We start from the raw sequence: 11232 nt of genomic DNA, 5'->3' as shown, positions 1-11232 counted from the left end.
CTCTCTCTCGTCCCCCTCAGGTACGTAGGCCTCCAGCAGGAGATGCTAGGTGGCTAGCGGTGCACTTTTGAAGCAACGTACTGGCCTGAGAGGCTGAGACCACTAGCATGCATGGGTAGTAGCATCATGCTAGCATTTCACCATAGCTTCATTCTCTTTCAACGCTTTACATGTAGTTATGTATCGTCATCTAGCTTGCTAGTTGCGCAAGTGCCTGTTATTCCCAGCTTTTTATTGCATCGATCGGTTGAGCATATATCCATTTTACTTTGTTTGTGTGCAAAATACATGTCCATTTTACTTGTACGAGTATGTAACAAATGGCAACTGGTAGAGTTAAGTACTCCCTCCTTACCAAATTATAGTGCGTGGATATTTTTCATAAGTCAGACACTCAAAACTAAATAAACGTTGATTAAGTTTGTAAAAATATTATCAACGTTTTTACGATATTAAATTAATACCACAAGATTCGAGATGAAATGTGTTTTCATTTCAGAAACGATAAGTACCTGGCGTCATGTACGAGCACATGGCAAATCGAACGTTTTCGATGGCGATTCTAGTGATGCAAGGATGGCAAATTAGTTAACACACACGGCAATTTTCCATCCAAAAAATAAACCGAAACGCGAAATTGCCATGCTTGCCAACTAAAGTTGACATTCCCGCGTCACTAAACTTGTCATCGAACATGTTCGATTTGCCATGTGCCCGTACCCGACGTTCAGGCATCGGGCGTTATCAAATTCCTTTCATTTTGAGATGGTCAAAGCTCATGGTTTTTCTCCTTCTAAAAACCTGGTCAAAGTTTATAAACTTCAACTTCTTCAAAATACTATACGTGCAACCAGCTGACGATGTGAACAGCTGAGCACTGACCATAAGCGTACGCACGCACGCACGCACGCCGACCGAGCTCGATCGAGCCGAAAGCATGGGAATTGGGGTGTACTGTACGTCCATTTCAGTCTCCTCGATCGCATGGACTTGGCGCTCTGCTTTCGGCCACATCCCACGTACTGTTGCACGCACCTGAACGCACGCGCACCGCGCGTATGTGTGTGTCCATGTCAGCCGCCTCTCCTCTCGTCGAAGCAAAGCAAACGAAGCTACTGCATGTCCATGTCAGCCGCCTCACCTCAAGTAGTTCACTCTCGCTGCTGCATGCGCGCGCGCGTCCGTGCATGCGCGCACAGATTCGAAAGCCAAAATTAAAGCGCGCGAACAAGATCCCCCCTCCTCCCCTAAACCTAACCGTCCCTTCAACCGGCCACTAGCTAGCTTGCCAGAGCTTCCGTGACATGTCCAACACCTGGCCACACACTCGTCTCTTCCACCTCGCCCCCAGCCCCCTATAAAACTCGCCACCCCGGCTCACCTAGCCTCTCACACACTATAGCTCTCACTCCACCGGGCACACACACACTCTTGCACGCTCGATCGATCGATCTCTAGCTTGCACGAGATCACAAGGTCACGAGTTAGTTTCGACAGCAAGAGGAAGAAGAAGCGGGTCACCGGCGCCGCCTGAGACCGAGGAGGAAGAAGGGGGCCACACGTACTAGTCGAGGATGATCGGGTGGGGGGACGTGTACAAGGTGGTGGCGGCGACGGCGCCGCTCTACTTCGCGCTGTTCCTGGGCTACGGCTCGGTGCGGTGGTGGCGCATCTTCACGCGGGAGCAGTGCGACGCCGTGAACCGCCTCGTCGCCTTCTTCGCGCTGCCCTTCTTCACCTTCGAGTTCACGCTGCACACCGACCCGTTCCAGGTCAACTACCGGGCCGTCGCCGCCGACGTCATCTCCAAGGCCGTCATCGTCGCCGTCATCGCCGTCTGGGCCAGGCTCCTCGGCCGGAACGGCAACGGCAAGGGCGCCGCGGGGTGGTCCATCACCGGCTTCTCCCTCTCCACGCTCACCAACTCGCTCGTCGTCGGCGTGCCCATGGCGCGCGCCATGTACGGCGAGTGGGCGCAGCAGCTCGTCGTGCAGCTCTCCGTGTTCCAGGCCATCGTCTGGCTCACGCTCCTCCTCTTCGTGCTCGAGGTCCGGAAGGCCGCCATCGGCATGTACGTCGACGTCGGCAGGAAGAACGTCGTCCACGACGCCACGATGCCCGAGTCACCGGTCAAGGCCGACGTCGAGGCTGCGCCCACCGGCGCCGTGGCCGTGCTGGTGGTCGGCGGCGTCGAGGAGGTGGGCGGCAAGCCGTCGGTGTGGAGGCTGGTGAAGACGGTGGCGCACAAGCTGGCGCGCAACCCCAACACCTACGCCAGCTTCGTGGGCATCACCTGGGCCTGTGTTGCCAACAGGTATGGTGCTACGTGCATTCCGACGTGTCGCTCACCATGCAGCACTGCATGCGTATGCATATGCATGCTGCTTTAATGCTATCTCCTCTCCACAAGCCCTAGACTAGAGCTAGCCATATAATTTGTTTAGAATTTATTTTCTGCTCCCCAAATGCATATGCATGCACGGTAGATATGCAATGGGACGAACTATTTTACTGCCCATCTTTTGCACCCCATGTTAACAAGTTTCAATAAGTTTGTGCTAGCTGAACATGAAATTAATATGCAGGCTACACATGGAGCTGCCAAGTGTCCTGGAGAACTCGGTGCTCATCATGTCCAAGTCGGGCACGGGGATGGCCATGTTCAGCATGGGTGAGTCACCAATCCATTACTTATATATGAATATGATGCAAACATGCGCATGTTTTATCCAGATTTACGTACGTGCATGCACTGCTGGTGCATAGTGGTTAATCTTAATCGCAGAGGTATCGCATAGCTATCACTTCCATAGCTTTGCATCGCTACTTGTTCCAATCCGGATCTAATACCCCATCATCTAGTAGTAATACATATTCCATTTGGTTATTAGTAATAATTACCTAAAAGAAATGAAATAGTACAAAGAATCGTATATAGCAAAAGCAATAGAATATTTGCAGAGGAATCCATCCACCAAAAGGCACAGGTTCTGCTTTCACGTTGCATGCATGCTGTCTGTGGTCGACAGCAACCTAAAACAGGAGTGAAAGGCAACAAAAAATATTACCCTACTAGAGAAACTTACAAGATTATTCTAGAGTTGTTCGGTTAACTCATGTAGTACGGGGTAGTACTAGCTAGCTAATTTTTGTGTGCATGCAGGACTGTTCATGGCGCAGCAAGAGAGGATCCTGGCGTGCGGGCCGGGGTATGCGGCCCTGGGCCTGGCCCTCAAGTTCGGTCTCGGCCCGGTCGCCATGGCCATCGGCTCCATCGCCGTCGGCCTCCGCGGCGACGTCCTCCGCGTCGCCATCATACAGGCACGTACCGCTCCCTAATCACCTCATCACCTCATCTCCTTATGCTATTCTACATGCGTCCAACAAAATTTCACTAATCTGAATACTTCAGTTCTGCTTCTGAATCCCCTTATTAAGCAACTGAGAAATAACCTTTTTACAGTTACCACTAAAAACTATCTGGCCTAAACACGTGGTGATTCGTGTAAGTACAAAAAAGATATACCCTCCATTTCTAAATATAAGACGTTTTGGCAGTTCATGTATAGACAGAGATAGCACAAGATTTTGATCGGTCGGCTATCCATGTCTAGTCGGTCCCTTTTTACCGACATGTTTATAAGATTAGAGATCAAATTTGTGTTTACGAAACCGTTTCAAAGCCAACACGCTCAAAGGGGCTGTGTATTACTGAACATCTAGTCTCTGTTTCCTGACACCTGAGAATTTTCACTTGGTTAATGCTACGCGAGTTGATGCTATGCTGATGTCAACCCACCCAGCATCTGCCTTCCTAGGCATGCATGCAAGAAAACCAATGAAGAGTTTTTACCACTTTATAGCAAAGTCCCGTGGCTTCACTTTTGACCCGAAAAGAAAACCAGCTTAAGCCGAGCACTTCGGTCCTTACTGTGCATTTTAAACAAAAGCTTTCACAAAGTCATCTACCATGATTGGATTTCACCGACATTAGATCGCATCCGCGGAGAAAACATTACCACAAGAACACAAAGCCGCCCGAAGGTTTTCTTTAGTCGATGTAGATTAGGTATAATTTCCTCAAGACCACACACACAAATGTGCGATCCCAATCTGAGATTCGAGTCCTAGTTTGACAGCACCACTAACCTCGCCACTTTGGGCTTTTGAGACCAACGCTGCCTGCAGAGCCACAAACATGGAGCCTAATGCTTAAAAGCTAAGCATGCACCACAGGAGCAATAACAGACTCATTATAGTTTAATCACATCGTTACGTGGCATGGGACACGTACGCGTTCCAAACAGTATAGTTGTGTGATTGCAGTTAGCAGAATTATCATCTTGGTCATCTGTGTTGATATTGTTTAAGAACATTATAAATCATGCACAACGCACACTGAAAAACGCATCCAATAACATGGAACACAGACCGGTAATTGCCGTTTGTTTGTGTCCGTACACACTCAAAATCACTCTAGAGCGCTGTCTTGACCATGGAGTGGATTGGCCTTCAATGGGGCGGCGCAGCTTCTCTTTTTCATACCAAGAAGAGTGCATGTCCTTATTTGCTATTGTTGTGCCACATTTTGACCCCTGGCGAGGACGAGAGGAGATCGTTGAAATCGGTCGGGGATCGAAACTGTGCTTAAATTAAAGGAAAAGGAAAAGAAAGGCTTAGAGAAAGTGCAAGCAAGGGCACACCACCTGTTTTTGGCATGTTGTAGAGCCTGGCCCCATATGACTATAGTCATCCTCTGATGAAAAAAGGCCATGTCCAAAACAGCAAGACATTAACAACCACTCATTAGATGCTTGTCATACAGTCGCATAGGCATGAACCACACTAAACTGTTGGTTAAACACTAGCATCCATATAGTGATATGTAAAGTTTGACAACATAATCATGTTAAGGGTTTTTTAAACCAGTAGCTGCTATTGTGGAGTCAGCACTTAGACGATGCACCAGGGTAGTCCTACTCCTCATCATGTCAGCTAATGCGCATTTCACTGGGGATGAGTTGGCCTCATATGAACCAATAAATATTTTGATGTGGATCATGGTTAAAGAATAGTCTGCCCTCTTTGATGCCTGACTGATGTCCATGCCTCGTCATCCTTTCATAATACCCCATGTTGGCACTTCAAACCCTATATATAACATCATAAAAGATGCAAAGCGGTGCCAGTTTTGCTTTGGTGAAACAATCACTACTTATTGTCAAGGTAAAGGACTGCCACAATTTAACAAACTGGAGGTAAAAGGGAGAATGTTACTCTGGAGGCGGTGCTTGGAACAGGTGTGAACTCAATCCTGGACTCCAAGAATTTGTGGTCTAAAAAGAGGGGGGAATTGGCCTCCAGCCAGATAGTGGGAAAGTTATCATCTGGGTGATGGTAGGGTTATGAAGGTCCGATCTCATATACCAAGAAGATGTTCCTCTCTACAGCTCAACCTTACTAAAATGAGTGTACACGAGGTTCTACATATTGTTGTTAAGAAATTTCAAATAAAAAATTGGTACCTCTTTATAATACTTTCTATATTTAATTCTTGAAATATATTGGACTGTAATTAAAAACAACGGGGGTAATGCATTATAATGCTGTTGACATTTTCCTGTGCCTATAGCCTGACTAAGCTTTGTTTGAACATTCTGCAGGCTGCACTACCTCAATCAATCACGTCGTTCATATTTGCAAAAGAATACGGGCTGCATGCAGACGTCCTTAGTACTGCGTAAGTCTTTGGAACTAACTATAAACTACAATTAGATGAGGGCAAATGCTTATGCAGACAACAATTTCTTAGTCTTACACCGTTTGTTGCTCAATTTTGCAGGGTGATTTTTGGGATGCTTGTCTCCCTGCCATTGCTAGTAGGACTTTATATAGTCTTAGAGCTAATTAGGTAGACGCAGAGCCTTGGATACATCAGGAAAACAGATTTTCCCCCTGAAGCTGCCCAAACATAAACGCTGACAAGAAATGTTATGACATATCTCATAACTACATTCCTCATCACATAAAACTCCAGTGGGAGTTATCTGAGTGCTATGGAATCCTTTTAACACACCTTGTGTTAGACCAGCCCAGGCCATTAGGCCCATTACGTACTCTAACACCTTGTAACAACAAGGCTTACTTATTCTGTTACTCAAAAGAATGTATTACATGAATGCTTGATATTGAGTCTGACTTCTCTGAGCCAGTCAGTTTTGCAGTGGTGTAAACAGTTAAAAACGACATTTGTGGCGGACAATGTCAAAAATTCAACTGTGAAAGGAAGTAAATAAAGTTTCAACAGCATTACCTCAGTATACGTTTTAGTATATTCCCTAGCTCTTCACCACGATCCTCCTGAGCATGGTGCCCTGCCTGTATGATAAGTCATGAAACCAAATTAGTAACACGTGAAGTGAAGAAAACAAGATCCAGGCATCCAAATTAGTTGCGCAAGAAAAAGAAGATGTATCAGCCACCTATTCCTAATACAAGGAACCATGAAAATAATCTAGACCTGCAGTAACTTTACTTTGATTTCATTTAATTTCCATTTAAGTACTTTGAACATAATGTTTTAAAAAAATTGGGAGAAGTGTACAGAAACAAACCATTGGCAGCTGCACAACGTTGTGTTTTAGGCCATCACAAAAATCTTCAACCCCATCATAAGTGAGCCAACGATCTCTCAAGCCCCAACATATTGTTGTCTTCGTATTCCATGAATCACTCGCTAATATGCTCCTCATGGACTCAATGTAAGCCTGTATTAAAACAACCAATTTAGAGCATTTAAATTAACATAGCAATAGCAAGGTGATAGATTAGCTGTCTGCATCAATAGACAGGGATTACCCTCTTTTTGAAACAAAAGCCAGGCAATAGATGAGCATACTACCTTAAGATCCTTTCCCATAGCTCTTGTTATTGCATTCAGTGCAAAACCAGATGCACCTGAGACAAGGTATGGCCTTCTATATACAGTAGCATCTTCCTCCTTCATCATGTATGGCCCACTACTAGTCAAGGCCTTATCACTAGCTCTAAGAGGATCCTGAAAGATTTAAGACAGTTGTTTTTAACCAAAATGGTTATATAACATAAGTCTAGGCAAAGTTGGCACAATAGCTGCTAACCTGAGAAAATACTTCGCCCAACAAAAAGTTGCTGAAACATGCAAGGGTGGATGGAAGCTTTGCATGTTTGTCGGTTATCTATAATATGAGATATCCCGTGATCAGCCTATAACTCTTGAAACATAATGAAGCCTTTAACTCATAAATTAGATTCAGCCTGCAACTCTTAATGTATAATGAAGCTTTAGAGGGAAAACTTGCTTATCTCACCAAAATGCCTGTGCAAAATACACGATAAAAAAACTTACCGGTGGATTAACTAGTATAAGGTGGTTCAACTTGTCCTGATGTTCTTTAGCATATTTGACTACAATTGGAGCGAAGTACCCCTGCAAGATTTTACATTCTTGCATTAAAACACACACACAATGATACATTAACCAACATCCATATGATGAGAAGCACCTGAACAACAATGGAGAGCTTATCAGGAGCAACAGCATCGATTAATGATTCCAGGGCTGAAGTATATTCTGGAACATGGTAGTTCATATTAGTATGCAGTTCAACACGATTGTTTGGAACAAAAGGAATAATATGAAGATCACATTACCATCCAGAGTATAGTCAAAACCATATTTAGGTTGAGGCTTGTCTGAGAATCCAAAACCTGCAAATACAAACTTCTTTGTTCTAGAGTTACAGATAAATATCTAATTGTTCTAACTTCTGGGGACTGAGCGGGAACACCAAACAGAAACACAACCAGTTATTTACTAGTCCGTAGAGCGCTGAGGAGATTTTTACAAAAGGGGAAAAAGTTTTGTGGGTGGTAAGTTGGTAACTGGTAAGCTAGTCAAATCTGTCCCTTCTGTTCTTGATTTCTGACATCAGAGGTTGATAACTTGTACCAGTGATGACTTTCTATGTTGCTCCATATACTCTTTGAGACTAATGACCAGTAATTTTTCAGAATGTGTTTTGCCATCATATGAATGACATAGCTTTTCTCTGCCAATTTATTCGATTATTCTACATTTATCAAGCACCAAAAAATGTACATAACTCACCAAGCCAGTCAAAAGCAATGGAACGATACTTGTCTGATAGTACAGGTAGCACATTTCGGTAAGAGTATGCCTGTAACCCAAAAAAGCCTCAGCACAGCCATTGTCAGTGTAATGCGAAGAAATTGGAAGCCATCTAAAAACTGACCTGAGATGGAAACCCATGAATTAGAAGGACAGTAGGATTAGAAGAGCTCCCCGCTTCCACACAAAACCAACTGAAACACAATAAAGAAGTACACAGAAAAACTATGATCTTCTTTGCGATATTAACATACTTGTCCTATATATTAGCAGACAACATATGGTTCAATTCAACTCACTTAAAAACATCACCCGAAGATTGTGATCCTGAACCCATGGTGAGCCCAAAAAAGGGATCCTTTGCCTTTTCTTTGTTCCCATATAATGCATGAGCTTTTACCTGCAACAGTTTGGGTAATTCATCAAAAACTAACCAGCATATACAATGTAACTAATTGGCACCACACCACAAAAAAAAAATCCCTTATCAGCACAAGTGTACACTCATTGCCATGCTTGGTCAGACAATTGATAAGTCAAAAATTTACGGCAACATTGGCACAACACGATGTTAGCAGACGAAAGGCGCAAACATTCAAACATTTGCTCAAACAAAATAAAGGAAACTACCTATCAGCACAAGTGCACACTCGTTAGCATCCCTAGCTCAAATTACAGTGGTCACACGATTGATAAGTCAAAAGTTCATGACACGGCACTGAATTAGCAGGGAAAAGGTGTAAACATCCAAACATTTGCTCAAAACTAGAGAGATTGTGAGTATCCATCAGCGCAAAACAAGAGATCGGAACAGAGTGAATGAGTGACCGCATCGTACCATTCTCCCCTGAGCGAACCACTCGTCCGACTTACTCGGGCCTTCGGCTTCCGCATACTTCCCTGCACCAATCCCCACGTTAGCAAGCATCAGAGCAGAGAGGAACCCACCCAAACTTTTGCACCCTGCGATTCCGCAAGCATGCACACAGATCCTCACTCACCCCCGCTGAACGAGAAGCCGTCTCCGATGTCGTCGTCGACGTACAGATCCTGCAACAGACACCAAATCAAACCCAAACCGAGCAAGAAACCACCAAATGCGGGCGCGGGCGCGGGCGCGTGGGATGGACCTGGTCGTCCGGGCGAGCGGCGCGGCGCCAGGTGGGGAGGGGCTTCCGGGGGCGGAGGAGGAGGCCGCGGGGGAGGGCGGCGTGGAAGCGCGGGGCGGCGAGCGGCGGCGCCATGGGAGGGCTGGCGGGGCGGGTGCCATGGGGGATCGGATTCCGTTGGGGTTTTGGAGGGAGACCGTGGCGGGGCCTGGAGGGGATAGGGTTTGGTTGGTTCGCGCCCACCTGCTCCTCCCGCCACAGTTCCAACGGCCGTGATCCGGAAACATGAACTTCTGTGGGTCCGGCTTGTCAGTGGCTGCTGCTCATGGCTATGCGCGCATCGTTTCTTCTTTGTGTGTTTTTCTCAACACTTCTCAACGCGGTTCATGTATTGTTGAGAGTGTGCCTTGTCTCCCGGCGGCCAGATCCGCGATGGGGATCGACAAATTGTATCGATCGGTACGGGAATTTACTCAAAATCTGAGTATAAGAGGATGGCAGTGCGACGGCGCCGCACTTGGAGGTGGGAGCGGAGCTGCCATGGCGGCATGTGGGGTTGTGGTGGTATTGCCGGACGTGTTGGTGGTGGTGGGTGGCGTCGCGGCGGTGAGTTGACCAGTGCTCTTGGTTGCTACGGGTGGCGGTTGGCTAGATTGACTATGCTGGCGATGGGTTTGATGAGCTCCAGGTGAAAACTGTTGGAAATATGCCCTAGAGGCAATAATAAAAAAGATTATTATTATATTTCCTTGTTCATGATAATTATCTTTTATTCATGCTATAATTGTGTTATCCGGAAATCGTAATACATGTGTGAATACTTAGACACCAACATGTCCCTAGTAAGCCTCTAGTTGACTAGCTCGTTAATCAACAGATAGTCATGGTTTCCTGACTATGGACATTGGATGTCATTGATAACGAGATCACATCATTAGAAGAATGATGTGATGGACAAGACCCAATCCTAAACATAGCACAAGATCGTATAGTTCGTTTGCTAGAGTTTTCCAATGTCAAGTATCTTTTCCTTAGACCATGAGATCGTGTAACTCCCGGATACCGTAGAAGTGCTCTGGGTATACCAAACGTCACAAAGTAACTGGGTGACTATAAAGGTATACTACGGGTATCTCCGAAAGTGTCTGTTGGGTTGACACGGATCAAGACTGGGATTTGTCACTCCGTATGACGGAGAGGTATCACTGGGCCCACTCGGTAATGCATCATCATAATGAGCTCAAAGTGACCAAGTGTCTGGTCACAGGATCATGCATTACGGTACGAGTAAAGTGACTTGCCGGTAACGAGATTGAACGAGGTATTGGGATACCGACGATCGAATCTCGGGCAAGTAACATACCGATTGACGAAGGGAATTGTATACAGGGTTGCTTGAATCCTCGACATCGTGGTTCATCCGATGAGATCATCGAGGAGCATGTGGGAGCCAACATGGGTATCCGGATCCCGCTGTTGGTTATTGACCGAAGAGCCGTCTCGGTCATGTCTACATGTCTCCCGAACCCGTAGGGTCTACACACTTAAGGTTCGGTGATGCTAGGGTTGTAGAGATATGAATATGCAGTAACCCAAAAGTTGTTCGGAGTCCCGGATGAGATCCTGGACGTCACGAGGAGTTCCGGAATGGTCCGGAGGTGAAGAATTATATATAGGAAGTGCAGTTTCGGCCATCGGGAGAGTTTCGGGGTCACCGGTATTGTACCGGGACCACCGGAAGGGTCCCGGGGGTCCACCGGGTGGGACCACCCATCCCGGAGGGCCCCATGGGCCAAAGTAGGGAAGGGAACCAGCCCATAGTGGGCTGGTGCGCCCCCTAGGCCCACCCCATGCGCCTAGGGTTGGAACCCTAGGGGTGGGGGGGCGCCCCACCTTGCCTTGGGGGCCACTCCACCCTTGGCCGCCGGCCCCCCCTAGGAGATCCCATCTCCT

At 46.5% G+C, this 11232-nt stretch overlaps 2 protein-coding genes across 3 annotated transcripts; one reads left to right on the top strand and one right to left on the bottom strand.

Annotated features, from left to right (window-relative positions):
* Positions 1-1397: 1397 nt before the first annotated feature.
* Positions 1398-6223, top strand: LOC119270090 (probable auxin efflux carrier component 5a). The gene is made up of 5 exons (XM_037552060.1): positions 1398-2314; positions 2586-2671; positions 3164-3321; positions 5664-5740; positions 5843-6223. The coding sequence occupies exons 1-5, from the start codon at positions 1575-1577 to the stop codon at positions 5913-5915; spliced, it is 1134 nt and encodes a 377-aa protein (XP_037407957.1). The 5' UTR covers positions 1398-1574; the 3' UTR covers positions 5916-6223.
* On the bottom strand, positions 4298-9429 carry LOC119270091 (cis-3-alkyl-4-alkyloxetan-2-one decarboxylase-like). Of its 2 annotated transcripts, XM_037552061.1 has the most exons (15): positions 9301-9429; positions 9172-9220; positions 9009-9070; positions 8470-8570; positions 8295-8364; positions 8150-8219; positions 7693-7749; positions 7545-7612; positions 7388-7468; positions 7140-7217; positions 6902-7057; positions 6615-6767; positions 6314-6378; positions 4707-4756; positions 4298-4595 (listed from the first exon to the last, which is right to left on the bottom strand). In XM_037552061.1, the coding sequence occupies exons 1-14, from the start codon at positions 9412-9414 to the stop codon at positions 4750-4752; spliced, it is 1131 nt and encodes a 376-aa protein (XP_037407958.1). In that variant the 5' UTR covers positions 9415-9429; the 3' UTR covers positions 4298-4595; positions 4707-4749. The 2 variants fall into 2 exon arrangements, with proteins under 2 accessions (XP_037407958.1, XP_037407959.1); XM_037552062.1 differs by lacking the exons at positions 4298-4595; positions 4707-4756 and adding an exon at positions 4793-5151.
* Positions 9430-11232: the final 1803 nt, after the last annotated feature.

Source organism: Triticum dicoccoides, chromosome 3A (genome assembly GCF_002162155.2).
Source record: "Triticum dicoccoides isolate Atlit2015 ecotype Zavitan chromosome 3A, WEW_v2.0, whole genome shotgun sequence".
Taxonomy (NCBI): domain Eukaryota; kingdom Viridiplantae; phylum Streptophyta; class Magnoliopsida; order Poales; family Poaceae; genus Triticum; species Triticum dicoccoides.
Note: the sequence above shows the minus strand (reverse complement) of the source record. Positions and strands in the feature narration are given on the sequence as shown.